This window comes from Diabrotica undecimpunctata, chromosome 10 (genome assembly GCF_040954645.1).
Source record: "Diabrotica undecimpunctata isolate CICGRU chromosome 10, icDiaUnde3, whole genome shotgun sequence".
NCBI classification, from domain to species: Eukaryota; Metazoa; Arthropoda; class Insecta; order Coleoptera; family Chrysomelidae; genus Diabrotica; species Diabrotica undecimpunctata.
Genome location: NC_092812.1, coordinates 15,953,445 through 15,974,492, shown reverse-complemented (window position 1 = coordinate 15,974,492; position 21,048 = coordinate 15,953,445). Strand labels below are relative to the sequence as shown.

At 35.0% G+C, this 21,048-nt stretch overlaps 1 protein-coding gene across 2 annotated transcripts in view; it reads left to right on the top strand.

Annotated features, from left to right (window-relative positions):
- Positions 1-21,048, top strand: part of SK (small conductance calcium-activated potassium channel) — a 975,882-nt gene that overhangs the window by 805,815 nt on the left and 149,019 nt on the right. For both annotated transcript variants that reach the window (XM_072546075.1, XM_072546076.1), the window contains one exon: positions 7,287-7,500. In XM_072546075.1, the coding sequence (XP_072402176.1) occupies positions 7,287-7,500 (214 nt within the window). The remainder of the gene's footprint in view (positions 1-7,286; positions 7,501-21,048) is intronic.

Below are 21,048 nucleotides of genomic sequence, written 5' to 3'. Positions count from 1 at the left end.
CAAAACAACTTGGAACGAGATCCTACGGTATATACAAGGAATAATACGAGGAAAATAACAATACCATACATAAAAGGATTATCGGAAAAGCTTAAAAGGATAGGAAATAAATTCAACATTTCAACAACATTCAAAACAACAAACACGTTGAGATCTATTTTGTCCAAAACCAAACCTAACAATGAACAAGAAAGGACAAAGAATTGCATTTATAAAATACCTTGTGAATGCGGTCAGTTTTATTTAGGTGAAACATCAAGACCATTAAATGTTAGAATAAGTGAACATCAATCCTATATTAAAAATAGAGAATTTGATAGATCTCAAATCTGTAAACACGCATGGGATAATGAACATAGGGTTCAATGGAATGATTCAAATGTCCTAAAAGAAACGGATGGTAAAAAGAGAAAAATCAAAGAAGCGGCTCTAATTATGCTAAATGAGACCAATTGTGTCGCGAATTCCTCGGCAGAATGTAGTAGGATCTGGTTACCCATATTGAAAGAGGAAGTTATTAAAAGGAAAATACCAGAATTGGTAAGTCAGTAACATATAGAGAATACATCATTTATGTTTTTTAAATAACAAACATATAAAATCGGAATTTGGTGTTTATTGAAGGTAAACTAAATGCACGATCAAATACTTACCATGTCGGGATAGTATTATGAGGTTTTTTCCTGGTTTTACCCTCATAATTTACTATGGAATCACTAACAGGAGAATTTTACTGTCATCATGGCATGTATTTGTCTTTTTAAAGACGAATTACATGTTACGATTTTTTTTTCTGACAGATATTCTCAGTTAAAGTTGATTTCATGTAATCGAATGAACTATCTTATAAGTAAAGTCGTCCCAGGAACGCAACTCAACAATATTGGCAATATCATTTTAAAGTCGTCTACTTTAAAATGTATAAGGTATGTCTGAATTGTCAATATAGATGAGTCAGATAAAATTAAATTATTAGAAGAATTTTTCACTAAGTAACAAAAAACAAAATTTGTTTAATTTACTAATGTTTGTATTTTGAGAACGATTTCCGAAGTGGAAATTGAAACGTCAATAAACGTATTTTAACCTTTAATTGTGGCTTATTCCCATTTAAATAGTAATTTATTTATAAACTGTTTCGTTTCAAAAATCAAAAATTTCATGTAACTCTGATCTTCCAGATGCATCCATTTATACGCAAACTCAATATGCTCAAGCTTTTTCTCAGTGACAGATTTGGGTTTTGTGTTATCGGCCGGAGCTACTACAAAGTTGGCAGTGGAATTGTTTATAGAAACCACTCTTTGTTTCTTCCTAGTACTGCTTGTATCTTTACTAACATTGACTGTAGAAAATTCGGCGCTGTGATCAGTCAGCTTATATTGAACAGTAAACATGTCCCCTTGCACAAAACGTCGTTGACAAACTTTACTGTAAGGTATTTTATTATATTGGTGTAATGTTACTGTTATTTTGAAGTTTTTAAAGTGTGTTGGATTCATATTAATCACACAGAATGGCTTTCGTCTGTTAACTTTTAACAAAAGTTTAACAAGTGCTAGTAGAGACCAAATATCCGTAACCTTCATAACTTTTTCTATGCGAGAATGGATATTATCGCTAACTTGTATGCACGAATGACCAGGTATGATGTATTATTTCATAGTTATCATTTGGATATTATGATGTTTGTTCAGGAAGTCGGTGATTGCTACTGAGATCAGGGAGTTCCTGTTCTGAGGAACACAACTATCACTCCACGTGATTATCTCAGTTATTTTCGGATGTTTTAAAACTACTTTCTCTAAAATTTGTATAAGGGCACTAGACAAATCATTGCCTGATCTCCCACATAATGTTTCTGGCGATAATGCACAATAAACTTCTGAATCAACAGAACTGTGGGCAGTCAGATTGCATACATTTAATTTCTGTTTGTAAAACAGCACAGAGTCTTTACATTTATGTAAATTTATGACATTTTTCAGATCAAAACATATAATGGCACAGTTTGAGTTCAGTTTTTTTTTGTCATTTTCACGTTCTTGGCGCATTATCAATTTCTTTGTAATGTGGGAGTGATATGTCTATTCCTCTTCTGCGTGCACCCTGTTCTCTTTTTTGGCCAATCTAACATCCTCGCAGACGTCACATCTATCCATTTTCGGTTGGAGGAACTTATTATGCTCAAAATTAAAAATGTGCCTATACAACGACAGCGTTTATGGAGGTTTATTATTTGCATTGCATATTTCAATGTACAAATCATACACTTTTTGACGTGTTGGATCTAGATATCTTCTTTTTGAATCTTTCCTACAATAATGTGCGTATAAACATGGAAAAGATTGTATGTGTTGTGTTATTACTTCCTTTTCTTTGCTTGAAATGCGATCTTTGGACCCTAAACCTCTTTTATCAGAGTGTGGTGTGCCCGAATCACTTTTCTGTAAATGCACAGTATATATGGGCTTTTGGCTTATGCAAAGCGTATTTAAGAAAAGTGGCTTGCATACTCTCAATTTTTCATTTTCTTTCCCGAAGTAATACTCAAATGAAAAAGATTTGTAGTTTTTTTCAGTACTACGTTTTCTCTGAACTAAAATTCTCGTTGTCACATTTAATATAAATGCATACTTTCCATTTTGGTCCAGTGAGTAATACCTGTTTTTTGTCTCCAATCTTTTTTCGGGGTTAAATTTTTCATTACATCGGAAACGACAACTTTGATTGCAATCTGTTCGTGTATTAATTACTTTAGCAGGCCTAGCGATACCTTTAGCATTGATGTAGCTTTCTCCTTGTTGATAGTTCTCCTTTCGTTGTGTTTTTCCCCATCTGGGGATTCCGCTTTCGTTTTCGAGTTTCGAGTCCTATTTACCTTTTTCATTGGGTTTTTTTCAGATTCTGATTCGGAACTTGAGGTGGAATTGTAATCTACTAAGCAAAAACTGTCATTATTTCTACAAAATGTGTTTGTGTAAAGGATATTTATACATACTATTTAATTTGTCTTGCATTCTTAAGGAAACAACTTGATTGTTTGGACCAAAAATATTATGAATGTTATTGACTCCTTCCCTTGGACTTCTAATACATGGCTACACTTCCATCTAAAGCTTTAGAGGACTCTCCAGTTTCGAAATTTAGCCTAAAAATTATTTGTCAGTTAAGACAGTAAGAAATCTACTTCAATAATATATTTTTGTATATACGTTTGTTTTATTTGTCATAACAGTTCGCACAAACGTGTACCTGCCACCCCATAAAGAATGTATTAAAATTGTTTCATACTTTTATAAAAAAATATACCTTCTTTTTACTGGTACTTCAGGAATAAGTACCCGTTTTTTCTCATCAAAACTGGTATTCTCTGTATCAGAATCACTAGATATATGAACAGCAGCCAGCGACCGCCTAAAAAAGTAAGGTTATATTTTTTCCGAAACGTAAAGTGCAATGTTTAATACCATTTATTTCCACTCCTATTTTCTGGTAGATATTCAGAACCGGAGCTACAATATTCCGGCCAAGATTCATTTTCGGAGACAGAGGACATTGCAAAACAAGAAAATGATAATTTAACTGATTAAAATGACATTGGAAACAACCGACATGTGGAAATCCCCTCAAGACAGACCCGGGAGAATTATTAGGAATCAAATAGACTACATTTTAGTAAATAAAAGATTCCGAAACAGCTTTACATCTGTCAAGACTGATCCTGAAGCAGACTTGGAGTATTCCGAAATACCTTGATACGAGGATGAGAGTCCAAGCCACGTTAAACGAGCAAGTGACTGCAATTAGAGACGAATCGAACGAAGAACAAACAATCAAACATACTACAGAAATAGTGCAAAATGTAGAGGATAAACACTTAAAGACAAATAGATTAATGAAGAGAAAATCATGGATGACAGATGAGATCCTGAACCTAATGGACGAGAGAAGAGAAGCCAAAAATGACCCAGACAAATATAAAATCATAAATATATTAATAATAACGAAAATCAGAGAAGCGAAAGAAAAAGAAGCAGGGGAAAGATGCGAAGAAATTGAGACTCTGCAGTACGATAGTCACAATGTACATAGGAAAGTTAAAGAACTCACAGGGGGACTAAGATGAAGGCAGAAAGGAAGTATAGCTGATTCTGAGGGAAACATCATCTTGGACAAACAGAGTAAAATAAGAACGTGGAAAGAATATCTAGAAAAACTATTTGAAGACCAAAGATACAACACCTTTGAGCTAGAAGAAGAGGTAAATGATGGACCAAGAATATTACAGCAGGAAGTTTACTCCGCAATAACACAGTTAAAGGATAGCAAAGCGGCAGGCCCTGATAATATACAAGCAAAACTACTCAAACTAATAAACAACGAATCAATAGCAATAATCGCAGAGATATTCAACAACATATACAACTCTGGAGAAATACCAACAATAAGCCTCATGAGTTATCTCCTAAAATTGTTCCTCAAAATAATTCATAAGAGAATCTACAAGCTGTGTGAAAGTCAAATTTTCCCCCAACCAGTTCGGGTTTACAAATGCTGTTGGTACTAAAAAGACTTGGTTCTCAGTGCAAGTCTTATTCCAGAGATGCAGAGACGTCAACTGCGACGTATACGCATGTCTGGTTGATTACGAGAAAGCGTTTGATTGAGTACAGCACGCCAAGATGATGCAAATAATAAAAGAAACAGGAATTAATAATTAGAAATCTTTACTGGAATCAGACAGCAAATCTCAGAGTTGGAGGTGAATACACTGACTATGTAAAAATCATGCGTGGAGTGAGGCTAGGCTGTATTTTGTCTCCTTTAATCTTCAATCTGTACTCTGAAAGAATATTTATCGAAGCTGTGCACAAAACTGAAAAGGTATTCTACTAAATGGTTACTGGCTAAACAACATCAGATTATGCAGATGACACCATAGTATTTGCGGACAACTTAGAAGACCTTCAAGTTCTTAGAAACAAAATCACGTGTTACAGTCAACAATATGGACTCATTATAAACGTTAAGAAGACAAAGCTTATGATAATTAACAAGAAAAGGATAACAGAAGGTCAACTCTACATCAACTAATCCCCTGTAGAAAGAATGACGCACTGCAACTACCTCGGCACCATGATAAATAAAGAATGGAACAACCAGGAGATTAGCCAACCAATAATATTAAATTATTATTTAATGAAAATCAAAAGTTTTCAAGTGTAAATGGTACAGGAGCAAGTGTATTCAATCTTTTCAAATCAAGTATTTATCTAATCAAATTAACCAATTATGAACAATTTAACTATTACAATACCAATGATAAGTTCAGTAATACAGATATACCATAACCAAACGATTTCAACCCAACAGCATTTAAATAATTTAGAACCAATCCATAGTCATCAAATGCTATCAAATAAAAACAATCATAGAAACAACCAAGAAGATTCAATCCTCTATCCCAATATATCTGCCTTAAACAGTGACGATGACCCTATCGATGATGATATACCTATAACCAAAGAACAACTCGGGTAAGCCATTGCTAAAAAAATAAAACGTAGTAAAGACACATAAACAATATGGAGTCCAAATTTCAAACAAATATCAAGCTCTTGCAATAGGACTGGCATATGGAGAGTAAACGTGTACCTACGTATCTCTCCTTTCTTATCAACCTAATGATAAGAAAGCAATTAGTTATGCCAAGAGCTCAATCAATACGAAGAGAATTTTTAATAAGACAACGAATTTTACAATATGAGTTTGTAATTTGCGGACATTCCAGGAGAAATATAAACATTAATCTTGATCACTCCGTTATTTTTGACTACAAAAGCAATAAAATTATGAACAATAAATCTACAGTCAATACCACAGCAATACCTACATCCAGTAATAACGACTGTTCAACACCTACATCTTACGTTGCTGCCATAAAATCTAGACCCGAACCTTCGTTCTCTAAAGAACAAGCAATTATTCATCACTCAAAAAAAACTTAAAACTATTTGACTATGTTAAATCCACTGGTAATATTTTTGGTCCTAAAATATAATATTTGCATCTCGAACCTCGAACAACATGATCTGCATATACCTATGCAAAGTTAAATTTGTTGACCAGCTTATTACCAACAATCCCACTATTAAAATAAATGCTCTAGACGTACCTATTAGGAGATTAGTTACTCCAGCAAAACGTATCATAATTTTTAATATCTGTCCCTCAATTTCCCACGATCTGGTAGAAAACTCTTAAAGCTGGAATTTAAGCAGATGAATATAGCCATATTCTCTTATTTCGAAGACAAGTATATATAATTCTACCTACTGAAAATTATTAGCTTCAAACCTCATTAGTCATTGAATTCGATTCCACACCATATTCTTATTTACGAATAGAATGGAATGCTCTCTTTGTAAGCAAACTGTCAAATCATCAATGTTCCTCAATTTTCCGGTGAACAATTATCGGCAAAAAAACCAACATCAACTACTAATTTGGAACAATTATCTGATGAATCTACACAAGGACAAAAAAGCGCAACATTTTCTAGCTGCCTTAGCAAACCGGAGTCATTCGAAAAATCCCAACAGTAAGAAAAGTTGAAAACACTTCTCAGGTAGTTTTACCAATGAAAGGAGAGTTGAAGGTAATTTAAATGTAAACATATCCTTTATATACGTCGAGGGTCAGGGGGATGATTTCTTAATTTAAAGAAACCGTTTTGAGCGGTGTGTGATTCAAGGGGGCAAGTTGACATCAGTTCGAATCCAGCATTGGATGAGCGCTAGGCTCTTGTTCGCGCTAGCCGCACCTCAGAAGGTTTAATACAGTCGGTATATTAATAATTTTACTCAGTTCGGGTCAATATTGCATCACCGACAAGTTATCTAGTTTTTGCACAAAAATTCAAGACGACTAAATTTCATAAATCAGCTATCGTAAGCAAGTTATTCGCAAAGAACGTTTTAACAAGTCTATTTAAACAATTACCACAACGTATTTTGGAAGCCGATCACTTGCTTCCGATAGCTGATTTATGAAATTTAGTCGTCTTAAATTAATGTGCAAAAAAATTTTACCCTTTAAACCCTTAAAGTCACCCCTTTAACATACAGTCATATTGGACATACTAAATAAAAAGTAATAAATACAGTGAAAGGGCCAATTATCAATGAATATTTTTACTGTGCCTGTTATAGATTTTTCCCCTACATTGTAAATTTCTTTCTAGTTCAAGTTGAAAGTTATAAATATTTAATTATTTTTTCTAGGTTTATGGAGGAACGAGGATTAGGTACCGGGTACAAAGGACCTTCTTCTGGGAGTTTAAAACACAAACCGAACGTTGGTTACCGATTAGGGCGCCGTAAAGCACTGTTCGAAAAAAGAAAAAGAATAAGTGATTACGCACTAGTGATGGGAATGTTCGGAATTATAGTTATGGTCATAGAAAATGAACTGTCAAGTGCTGGTGTTTACCGAAAAGTAAGAAATTCAATAGTTGTAAGTTCTTTTAGAATACTTTATTATATTTTTCATATGATAACCTAAACATATACATATATATATATATATATATATATATATATATATATATATATATATGTAGGTATATATATATATATATATATATATATATATTAAACCTAGAGCTAAGATTAATACTATTATAAAAATTAATATTAAACTCATTAGTCTTCCGGGTTGAACCGCGTTGATTTCCATTGCCCCTAGACATTATTAAACTTATCACTTAGTAGTAGTGAAGTGAATAGTGATAAGTGTAGTAGTGTCTGGGGGCTCGGGAGAATTGGAAGCCCTGAAGAAGACATCAGAGAGGATGTCGAAAGCTCAGCGCAATGGAAATCAACGCGGTTGAACCCGGAAGACTCGTGAGTTTAATATTAATTTTTATAATAGTATTAATCTTAGCTCCAGGTATAAGTAGTTTAAAAAATTATTTAGTAAGGGATATTTTTATGGATTAAATGGATTATTTAAAATTCAAAATGTTTTCCGTCCTACCGAACCATCGTCAGTGAAACCTACTTGAGTAATTTTAGTATTGTTACATTTTTCTGTGGGTTTAGGAATAAAGTGAAATAAACGTAGCTGAACTAATTTCATTTAACTCACTAAACTACAAAAAAAAGCTCACTAAATAACAAATAGGTATCTCATTAATAATTATAAATACACTTATATTTATCACCGACAATAATATGAATATCACTCACAAAAACACTCGTCTAATTACTGTCTACTCAAAGTATTCGAGTCGTTTATATACACAAAACATTTGTTTTAGAGTTCCGTCGCAATCGAACGTAAGAATACCAAACCAGCACTTTATCACGAGATCTCAGAAAAATACAGATAAAAAGTTTGCGAACTTTGCTGACAAAGTAATTAATTCGACTTAGAATTACTGTTACGCTAGGGCCACAATTAGAGCATTGTGACTTATATTATCGCCCTTTCTTTCAGGGTGCTTGCCCGAACAGTACCTAAGGGGAGTAGGTCGGTGGATTCTGCCTTTCGTAAAGACAGTCTCTCCAGGTAGACGACCTTCGGTTTACTTCGTGGCGTCAGTTGCACGCTATATACAAGGTCGTTTTTTGTTCTTAATAACTAGATACGGTCCCTCCTAGGGCCCCTGCAACTTGGGACTTAGACTCCTCTGGTTGATTGAACTAAATTTAGATTTAGATCTGTCTTCTACTCAGCCTGAAAGTTTTCCTTGATTAGAGCGTCTTCGTTACTTTGGCTCCCTATGGTTTTCAGTTGTCAAATTTGACCCCCTTGTTCGTCTTGGCGCTCGCAGAATCGACAGTTGTACTCCTCGCATGTTCTTCTCCAGAGGTCTTAGGTATTTCCATAACTTCTTCCTGTTCAGTGATTATTGAGGAGTCCATCAGCAACTAAACTCTCGCTGCTTCGTCTTATTGTGGATATTGAAAACCTGAGACTGCGATGCTGTTGTGGGAATGACCTTCCGGTCGATTTTTTGTCGTCTACTTTAAAATTAATATTAAAGTGGATCTACCAATTCACAATTGTAACACTTTGGACGCCCTTGACGTTTTTGTTTTAAATAATCAGCTATTGGGCCGAAATATTTCTCGAATTGGTGGCCCACACCTGGGGCAGTGTATTTAGATTGCTTTCTTCCACTTCGGCAACACCTCTTACTTAATGAAATTTGAGTTGATGGCGAAGCACATTCTTCCCAGCTTCATACAACAATGCTGCGACAATGGTGTCCTTCAATATTTGGTAGCGTTCTTTTCCAAGTCGTAATGTCTGCTGGATATCTACATCGCACAGGCCATCAAGGAAACATCGGGTAGTGAATTGGTGTAGGAACTCTTCCGTGGCTTCGGGCCAAGCGAGTTGTGCAATCTTTTCTACTTCCCCTCCGTATTCTTGCAAATATTCGTTGGAGCCTTTGATACGCACTTTTAGTTGACTTTGTTATACTTGCTTCAAATATTGGCTGCCGTTTCTTAGTTCTTGGGCCGATAAGATCGTTTTATAGTCCCTTTGTGCATCCTCTAGGATATTTTGTAGGATTTCGACAGCCTTAGCTCGAATAGCTATGTTCATCCATTATTGTGTGCAGCGGTTTCGAATTGTCTTCCATACACTGGCCAAGAGTTGTCGCCGTCAAATGTAAGAAGCTTAATTACTCCGTTGATAGAGAAACAAATCACTTCTGCTTTATCTTTCACTCTCAGTGCTTGGTCTTTTCAATTTTCAGGCAGATATTTTCAAGCGTTTTCGTTATCTTGTTATCATGTCTTTCCTCTACTAGACCTCTTGTTACTTCAATTTCTTTAATCATGTCTCCTTTTTCTCTTCGATTTCTCTTTTCATATATATTTTCTTTATTTACTTTTGTGACCTCTATTTTTGATAATTTTCGATAAAGGACTCATGAGTAACTCTCTCTCTCTCCCTCTCTCTCTCTCTCCCTCTCTCTCTCTCTCTCTCTCTTCCACGCGACATTTTTCTTCAGCTTCTTATCGACGTTTTGTTTATTTTTGCCGTTTTTCGTAAGCCTTTTTGTTTCGTAAGACGTTTCTCTTTAGCTTCTTTTTTCTTGGCGACGGTTCTCTTCAGCCTCTTTTTCTTCCTGACGACATTTCTCTTTAGATTCTTTTTGTTTCTGAAGACGTTTCTCTTCAGTCTCTTTTTCATCCTGACGAGCTTTCTCTTTAGCTTCTTTTTATTTCTAAGGACGCGACGTTTCTCTTAAACTTCTTTTTCTTTCTGACGACGTCTTTCTTCAGTTTTCTTTTTTTCCAGGTGACGTTTCTCATCAGCCTCTTTTTCTTTTAGACGACGTTGTTCGATTGTTGCAATCATATCTTGAATTTCCTCCATCTTGGTCTCGTTTCTTGTTGTTACCATACAACTTCTTTCACTTAATCCCACTTACTTCTGGCACCAATTGTTACATTCTCCTGTGAGTTGAGGAATTAAGTGAAGTAAATATAGTTTAACTAATTGTATTCAATTTACTCAACTACAAAAAAATTCACTAAATAACAACTATCTCATTAATAATTATAAATACACTAATATTTATCATGGACAGTAATATGGGTATCACTTACAAAAACACTTGTTTCTGTTCCATAGTTCCATTGAAGATACAAATGCCGGATCAACACTATAACAAAAGATTCCAAAAAAATACAGATAAAGAGTTCGAGAACTTTACTGACCAATTGGTTAATTCGACTTCTAGAGTTACTGTTCTCATATGTTCTCCATATGTTTCCAAGCATGTGCATTCAAATTACATATTTTCTTTCATTTAATATTCAAGATCTCATTAAACTTTATTGCGGCAGCCATACTTAACTTTTTACATTTTTACATACATTTACGAATAGGAGAATACATTGATAACAGGTACAAACGTGGCCGCAAATAGATTTAATTTAATTATTGGTAATTAATTTTTGAACAAAAATTTTATTTCGTTCAAATATTTTTTTATATACAATACGCTGCTCATAACATATATGTATGTTTTTTATATCAAATTAAAGCTAAATTTGTTTAATATGATGATATAAATTTACCTAAAAACAAATGGTCGCAAATTAGAGTTGCCAGCTGTTAAAAACGCAAGGTATCAAAGATAAAATAAAACAAACACTGGTTTGACAAATGATAATATGTATATTATTAACACCATATATCAACGCATGCTTTAAAAGCTCACAAAACTAACATCTATCATGTCAAACCAGCGGCATTGCGCGCTGCACTCAAAACTTACACTAACCATGTCAAACCAGCGGCGTTGCGCGCTAGCTTTTTTTACTTTATCTTTGATACCTCGCGTTTTTCACAGCTGGCAACCCTAATTTGCTACCATTTTTTCTCAGACGACCTTATATCATTATATTTATAAAATAATTTTAATTTTATTTAAAAACGTTCATATACGTCTTAAGCAGCGTATTTTATTTAAAAAATAACTGAACGAAATTTTTGTACAAAAATTAATTATCATTGAATTAATGCAAATAAAACACCAAAGTAGAAATGCGAATATTTATTGGTTGACCAAACCAAACTTCTGATTTTTGCTTTAGTGTGTGCCTTCTATAAATTGCAAAGCAATTCTTTCAAGGGGAAGCTAAAAATTGCATTCCACAACTTATCTCTTCATCCAAGTAAAAAGGTTTGGTTAACTGGTTTCTTGTACGCGTAAAGAGTAAACCGAAATAAAAGAAAAGACAGTTAAGATTTGATTTCACGTATAGTGCCTCTGTATGTTCGCTGACAGAAAATACGACAGCTTTAATATGCATACAAAAATAAAAGAACTAACAAATACCAAAAAGCGAGCACACTATGGGATACTCAAAGATGATAATCGTAAACTCATTGCAGACATCAAAGATAAACTAAGATTTTAGCAAGAATACATAATGAAACTATTCGACGATGATAGAATGATACAAGAAGAACCACAGGAACAAACAGGACCGAAAATAAAAATATTCGAATTAGAACAGGCAATTAGAAATGCAAAGACGGCAAAATCATTAGGCCCAGATCAGATACCCACTGAGTTAATTAAATGCATTGATGAAGAAACACTGCATATACTTTTAGATCTGTTCAACAAAATATATACAACAGAAGTTATATCCGAAGATTGGTTGCTGTCCGCGTTTGTAACACTCCCAGTAGAGAACAATTTCCTTAATAAGCCACACACTTAAGATATTTCTCAAAATAATAGATGGAAGATTATACAAAAAAAATAGAAGAAGATATAGATGACACCCTGTTTGGATTCATAGGAGGACTAGGAACGAGAGAGGCTCTGTTCGCTTTTAAAGTTCTCGCGCGAAGACTAGATATGAACTGGGATCTCTATGTCTGTTTTATAGATTATCAAAAGGCTTTTGATAGAGTACGACATCAGAAACTCGTAAAACTGTTAAAAGAAAAAATGTTGATAGTCGAGATATACGGGTTACTGTCAATCTGTACTGGAATCAAAAAGCAAAGGTTAGAATCGAAAATGTCTATACAGAAGCTATAGAAATCAAAAGAGGTGTTAGACAGGGTTGCGTGCTATCTCCATTGTTATTCAATCTGTACAGCCAAGCTATTTTTAGGGAGCAATATCAGAAGAACAACAGGGTATAAACAACAATATCAATAAACGGAAAAAATCTTGAACAACATAAGATTCGCAGACGACACCGCTGTTTTTGCAGACAGTCTAGAAGCACTGCAACGCTTAGTAAATAGATTACATCAAGTCAGTATAAAATATGGACTACAAATGAACGTTAAGAAAATCAAGTGCATGATTATTTCTAAGCAACATACAGTAGGAAGACTAGATATCAAAGGAAAACAAGTAGAAAGAGTAAATAACTACAAATATCTGGGAACCTGGGTAAATGAAAACAATGACCAAGGTAGAGAAGACGCATTGAAATTGCAAGACAAGCATTTATAAAAATGAAAACAATGTTTGTTAATCGAGGCCTTGCTCTGGAGCTAAGGATGAGAGCCTTAAGATGCTACGTGTTCTCGACGTTGTTGTATGGAATGGAAAGCTGGACACTAAAAGTGGATAATATAAAGAAGTTGGAATCATTTGAGATGTGGTGCTATAGAAGGGTTTTGAAAATGCCATGGACCCAACGAGTTACAAATGCAGAAGTGTTAAGAAGGCTACAAAAGGATTGCGAGGTCATAAAGCACATCAAAACAAGAAAGCTAGAATATTTAGGCCACATTACCAGCGGTGCAAAGTATGAGATATTACGGATCATACTCTAAGGTAAAATTAAAGGTAAAAGATCCATAGGAAGACGAAGAATTTCCTGGCTAAGAAACCTAAGAGATTGGTATAGTTACAGCTCAGTAGATCTTTTCAGAGTAGACGCCAAGGTACGGATAGCTGTGATGATAGCCAACCTCCTATAGGAGAAGAAACTACAAGAAGAATAAGATATTCGCTTATATATATATATATATATATATATTTCATAGTACCAGGATTCATCAGAGCGATTGGTACAGAAGCTCTAAAAGTGAAATCAAATCTTTTCCGTCAAAAGATTACCTTTGTCACTTTTTACATCGTTTTCATCGTCTGTTTTGCCTTGCAATTTATAGAAGGTACAGATAGAAGCAAACATCTGAAGTTTGATTTCATCTTTTATTCTCAGATAACTCTATAGCGTCCATCTTGAAGCCATTTTATTATTGCTTATTTTGACGAAAATTATTTGATTTTACTTTTAGAGCTTCTGTATCAGCCGCTATGATGAATACTGGTAGGATGAAATACGTTTAAGCGAATATACAGAGGCACTATACGTGAAATCAAATCCTAACTGTCTTTTCTTGAATTAATGCTATTTGAGACCACTTTGTGACTTCTTCTTCTTCAAGTGCCATCTCCACGGCGGAGGTTGACAATCATCATAGCTATTCGTTCTTTTGAGACGGCTGCTCTGAAAAGTTCATTTGAATTCACTCTCTCAGGTTTCACAGCCATGACATTCTACGCCTCTCTATGCTTCTCTTTCCTTGGATCCTTCCCTGCATAAGCAGTTGGAGCAAGGTGTATTTCTCCCCACGTGTAATATGTCCGGAATATTCCAATTTTCTTGTATTAATTGTATTTAAAAATTTCTATTTCTTTATTCATCCTCCTTAGAACCTCTTTGTTGATATTTTCAGAATTCTTCCATACACCCACAGCTTTAATGATTCCAGTTTTTTCATTGATGTCGCATTCAAGGTCCAAGATTCCATTCCATAAAACGAAAAAAAAAACAAAGCACCTCGTCAACTAAACCCTTACTTCCAATTTTAAATCCCTTGTACATAGCACTCTTCTCATTTTGTTGAAATTTGCTCTACTCTTTTCTATTCTAATTTTGATCTCCTGAATGTAATCTTTTGTGGAGTTAATCATTGTCTCCAGTTATGTATATTTGTCCAATTGTTCGACGTTGGTTCCGTTAATTAGAAGATTCTCGTTATTTCTTTGAGTTTTCGATATTCTCATAAATTTCGTCTTTTTGACGATCATTGTTAGACCTTACTCTTTTCTATACTCCGCTTTTCTGGTCACCAGCCTCTGAAGATCTTCAATATTTTCAGCTAAGATCACATTGTCGTCCGCATATCTAATGTTGTTAATGGGAACTCCATTTACCTTTATTCCAGCTGTTTCACCCTGAAGAGCTTTTTTCAGGATCTCTTCGGAGTAGGCATTAAATATAATTGGCGACAATACTCATCCCTGTCTCACTCCACGTCTAATTTCAATTTCGTCTGACAGCTGTTCGTTAACACGTACTTTTTCTCGCTGTTTATAGTATAAATTTGATATGATCCTGAGGTCGTTGTAGTCAATCTTCTTTGATTTCAGGACGTTTATTATTTGTTCATGTCTTACTTAATCGAATACTTTATTATAGTCAATAAAACATGCGTATATATCTTGATTGACGTCCAGGCATCTTTGCATTAGTAGATTAAGTATAAAAAGAGCCTCACACGTTCCTAGGCCTTTGCGAAAACTAAATTGTGTATCATTAACGTATATGTCCAGTTTGTGATATATTCGGTTATGGATGACTTTTAGTAGTAACTTTAGCACATGAGACATCAAGCTAATAGTGCGGTAATCACTGCATTCTCTTGCGTTTTTCTTTTTGGGGATACAAATAAAATTAGACGTTATCCACTCTTTGGGTAATACGCCTGAACTATAAATTTGGTTCAAGAGTGTCACTAAAACATCAATGTGTTTCTTATCTAGAATTTTTAGGATTTCTATAGGAAGCATGTCAGGTCCAGGGCTTTTCCCACTCTTTATTGTTTTTAATAACTGTAATATTTCTTCTTTTGTAAGATATGGACCTATTTCTTCTGACGTAAGTTCTATGTGCTCCATATCTCCTCTTTCATCATCGAACAGTTCGTCGATATATTCTGCCCATCTTTGTACTTTCTCGTCCGTTTGTGTTATAGCAGTCCCGTGTCCATCCAGAAGTGCACCAGTGGGATTTTGTTTTTTTAGTCCTGCCAGTTCTTTAACTTTCTTGTGTAGGTTAAACAGATCATATTTATTGTGAAGGTCTTCGATCTCTTTGCATTTCTCTTCAAAGTATTTTTCTTTTGCCTGCTTTATCATCATGATCTCGTGGTTTATCTCTCTGTTTTTATTGTTGTCTTTATTTTTAAATTGTCTCCGTTGTTTCATGATATTGAGTATCTCGTCATTCATCCATTTTTCTTTTCTCCTTGCGAAAGTCTTTAGTATTTCTTTACAGGGTTCCAGTAGACAATGTTTCAGTCGATCCCAGTACTTGTCAATATTATTGGTGTTTGTGTTCAATTTGCTGCTTGTAGGGATTCTTTGATGTCTTTTAATATCCTTAAAGGTGAGTGTAATCTCGGCGATAAGTTAATTGTGATCTGAGGCGACGTCTGATCCAGGATATGCTTTTACGGCTTTAACAGCATTACGGTATCTTTCATTGATCATAATGTAGTCTATCTGGTTCCTACTTTCTTCGGTGTATCTGCGGGCGATCGCCATGTTAACAGTCGTCTGTTTGGTAACTTGATAAATATGTTTGTAATAATCAAGTTTTGCTCTTGACAGAATTGTAAGTCAGTGTAACAGTTTTCTTTATTCTCAGTACCTCTTCGATATCTCGGTAAAATAATTCCACTTCTTCTTCGTCGGCATTCGCCGTAGGAGCATAAACTTGTATCAAATTCAGTTTGGCATGAGACGTCACCAACTTCAGTACCATTACCCTTTCTGAGATAGAGAAATAGCATTCCACGGCTCTATTAGATGTTTTATTAACTATTACTGCTACGCCGTGTCTGTGTTGGTTATTCTTGCTACCGGAATAATATATTGTGGCTTCGTCTCTTGAAAAACAACCTGAGTTGGGCCACCTCGTTTCACTGATACCTAGTACATCGATATTTAACCTTTTCATTTCTTAAATAACATTGTGCATTTTACCAGACTGAAACATGCTCTGAACATTCCAAGTTCCTATTCTAGTGTTGGACAGTCTTATTTTTTCATCGACGTTCTTTTGACATGGAATTCGCTGATTAACGACCTGAAAGTCCTTGTCTTCTTCTCCCCTGTCGGATCTTGGCTTCCAAGGCCCATAATCAGTAACGCCGTTATTAGTTTCTAAAACCATGATGATTGTACTAGGGATATCCATGGGGATCTTTAATGTACTGGTTTTCCCTTGCCTTCTACATCCTTATGCCGTTGAACAAGGTATTGATTAATCCACCTTCGGGGCCGATTTCTGAGTCCCAGGACAAAAAGAGTGCCCTACCACCTACCAATTCTTCCGCCCAGAGTCGTTGATTAGCAAGTGTCGGATTGCTTATACCGGCAATGGGTCGGTGAAATTTTCGCCATATCTAGCTAGTCTCACTTAGTTTAGCCTGCAGACCCATGCAATCGCCCGGGGTGTGGCACTTGGAGCCATAAGTGAGAGTTAAGTGTCTTACCAGTTTTCAAGAACCATCTCCCGTCTACGACGCTCGATGTGGTCGTTTCGATAAAAGTTGCTACCTCTATAACACAACCCGATACCCCAACTTTGTAACTGGTAACCTGTGATCAATGAATTTGATTAACTACTTTATGAGTATAGTAATCTTGAAGTGGGATCTCATACTATAAACTTTTACAATTGAGTTGCTAGTTAGCTTACATCCGCTGTATACTTAATATACCTATAGGGTTAACTCCTTTTCAAGTATGGTCTCATAATATTCCCTTAAAGTTAAATCTGAACTAATCGGCACCATTTTAACATGTTTAAATTTAATACAGGCATTACAATGAACTTTACGGTTTTTAGATTTCTGTTATAAGTAGCTTCACGCATGTTTTTATCAAGTAAGATATTATCACCAAAAAGGTTCTCTAAGAGTCAATGTTTAACATTAAGTGCAATTACTTGCTTTCAGATTACACTGATGATGGTTTGATCGGAAAAATTTTTGATATTTAAAAATCCTCTTTTGATAACTTTTTTATAGATATACGTTTTATTATAAGAAATTATTATACTCATCATCACCAATGCTTTTTATTCCTGATGGAATGTTTGCCGCTCTTACGTAGAGCTCGCAAATTCGCTTATTGCGGTGAATCACTGTGCATTCTTCTTCTGCATTGTCAAAATTTGTTATATGACTTGGTTTTCATTACAATTTTCTTCCACTCATTTCGATCTGTGCATAGCTCCCTCCAGTTTCTCACTTTCAGGACTTTGATATCTCTCATGACCTGGTCATCCCATCTATCTCTGGGTCATGATTGCTTCCATGATTGTTCTGAAGATTTTCCTTTCAAATATTCTTAATTTTTCTTTATCTTTTTCTGTGAGGCACATTGTTTCAAGGACGATGTCATCTGCAAATCTCAAATGACTGAGCTTCTCTCCATTTATGTTGATACCATGCTTGTTCAGATGTGCCTTCTTACAAGTATGTTCTAAAATCGTCGTGAATAGCTTTGAAGAGACTGTGTCTCCTTGCTGACTCCTCGCTGTATACAGAATTTATTGGTTTCTTGTTCCGATAGTCTTACGCTAGCTGTGGCATTTTGGTAGATACAGTCAATAATTATGTTAGTGTAGCGATGGTCTATTTGGCATTCTGTCAATGCTTTTAACATTTTCTGATGGCTTATGGTATCGAATGCTTTCTCGTAGTCGACAAATGTCAGTGCCAATGGTTTGTTGTATTCTGCAGACTTCTCTATTAGGTTCTTTATCAGTAGTAAGTGGTCGTTAGTACTGTATCCTCATCTAAATTTAGCTTGTTCTTTAGGCTGATAGAAGTCTAATTTATCGTCCAGTCTTTTTTTTGATAATTTTTGTGAAAAGTGTATATATGTGTGAGAGCAAACTGATAGGACGGTAGTTTTTTAAATCTGTTATGTCTCCTTGCTTGTGTAATAAAGTAATGACTGCATTATTCCATTGAGAAGGAGTTTTTCCTTGGTAGATGCATTCGGTGAAAAGCTTGGCCAAAGCCTGGATAATTTTATTTCCACCTAATTTTATTGCTTCGATCACTACTTTATCATCGCCAGGGTTTGTTATTTTTAATTTCTAAAAGTGCCGTTTTGATCTCATATGTAGTTATTTCTGGCATTAATTCTGATCCCTGGTTTGAGATTTTGGGCAGGGGCTAATCTTGCCTTTCGGTGGTGCTCTCATACATTTCGCGATAAAAGGATTCGACAACCTCAAGCCTTTTGGTTCTATTAGTAGTAATGTTTCCATCTTTGTTTTTTATTTTGTACATATTTTTGTTGGCTATATTGTTTGTATTTCGCCTCAAAACTTTTAAACTTTTGTTTTCTTAAATTATTTTAGTTATTTCTCTTGTATTGTCTTCTCTTACGTCTTTTTGGATTGACCGGATTATATTTTTATTTAATTTCTTCATTATTGTGTAGTTGGAGCCGTATTTTTCAGTCAGCTGTCTTCTTTTTCCTATTAGTTTTTTGGTATTTTGGCTAAGTTTTTCTTAATGGGTCAGAACGGTCGGGCAGTTCTCCCTTTCCGTTTCTTTTAGAGCCTTTATTATGCCATCATTTGCTAGATCTACACATTCCATTTCGTCTTGCAAGTCTTGTATATGTCTGGTTAGTGTATCTTCATACAGATCCTTGTTTTCTGGGGGAATCCATTTCTTTTTTTTTTTTTTGTTTTTAGATTTTCAGTTTTTAGTTTTTAAATTTTCAATATCACTACTCCGTCATCGCCAGGGATTTGTTATTTTTTATTTCTAAAAGTGTCGTTTTGATTTTATATGAAGTTAATTCTGGCATTAATTCTGATCCCTGGTTTGTGATTTTGGGCAGGGGCTGATCTTGCATTTCGACCACTCTGTGGTCGCTTTATATTGTAAATTTGTTAAGTACTTCGATATCTTTGATTATTTCTTTTCTGTTTGTTACGATATAATCTATTTTATTGTTGACTTTTTATCGAAAAAAGAGTTCATCATAAATAAATTTTCCTGTTGTAAGAAGTTCAGCAATCTTTTCCATCGTACACTTCTTTCGCCATAGCCATACTTACCCATTGCTACTTTGGCATCATCTTGTTTAAACCCCATTTTCGCATTAAAGTCGCCCATAATTATTGTGTAATATGCTGGTGTGGTATTTAACGCTGTTTCTAGGTCCTCATAAAGTTTTTCAATTTCTTCATCCGAATGGGTAGTAGTTGGAGCATATGTCTGGATTACCTTAAGGTTAGATCTTGCATTTAGTTTGAAGATGAGATATACAATCCTGGGGCTTATGCTGATAATTTCAACTATATTTTGTGTGTGCTTGCTATGTATAATGAATCCTACTCCACCATTTCAATTGTCTTCTTCACCTCTAAAAGGCCGATGATGTCCCATATCCTATAAAAAAGTTCTAACATTGTATGAAGTAATATGCATTTGTCGTTCTTTATAGTAGCCTGATTTTTCCGGGGATTCTTAGTTCCAAACCTGTTCCAACCGCTACCTTGGTTCGGGGTGTTGGAGCCGCCGGAGACTGAGGGCCGTTCAGTAGTTTCGTCTTTCATGGAAAATAACTTTTGGGGTTTTAAGCCATTAAAACACCACGCTTGGCTAGTGCGTGTTGGCGAGTTAGTTTGGAAGTGGGGGAAGGAAAGTGTGGAGATGGGAAGGCTTTGGGTTTGAACATAATTTCGCCGGGGATGGGATGCTGGGGAAATCCATGAGCTCGCGTGGGCAGGTGTGCTATTCCTAAAGTAGATCTATCCTCTGCCAGGATCGCAGAGAAATATCCACCCGCTACCCTCTTTCTCTTTCTACTTTCTCTAAGTGCTGTTGAAGTATTCTTATCTAGTCTTGTATATCTCTGGAAAAATCTTTACTTAATAAATGTCCGTTCCTTTTAGTTTTTTCGATTGCCTCATTATTTCTGTTCTTTTAGTGCCGCTTTAAAATTCCAGTAGTATGGGTCTCGTGCTATTATCTTTTTGAGTACCAACGAGTTATACATCTCGGTATGTCGGTATTTTCAATTAGCGAAACTTGGATTTTAAGTGCAATATTTTTTATATCGTTTTCTTGTTCACCTTCTTTTTCTGTTACACCATAAACTATAATATTTTTCTTTCATACTTCTCTTTCTATCTCTTCCATTCTTTTTTCGTGTGCTTTATTTTCTGATTTTAATACTACATTTTTGGGTTTTATTTCTGCCATTTTCAATTTCTATTTTACCTTTGGTTCTATTCTTATACCTCTCTCCTCCATAATATCTAATTGTTTACTAATATTGTAAATATTTCCTCAATATTTGCTTAGCGATAAAAACTCACGAAAGACTTGGCTTTTATCCAATCTTAGAGATTAAAACTTAACTATTCTTAACACACGTTCTTTCGCGGATTTCTCTTACAATCCGGCAACGTTGCCGTCTGTCTAGCTAGC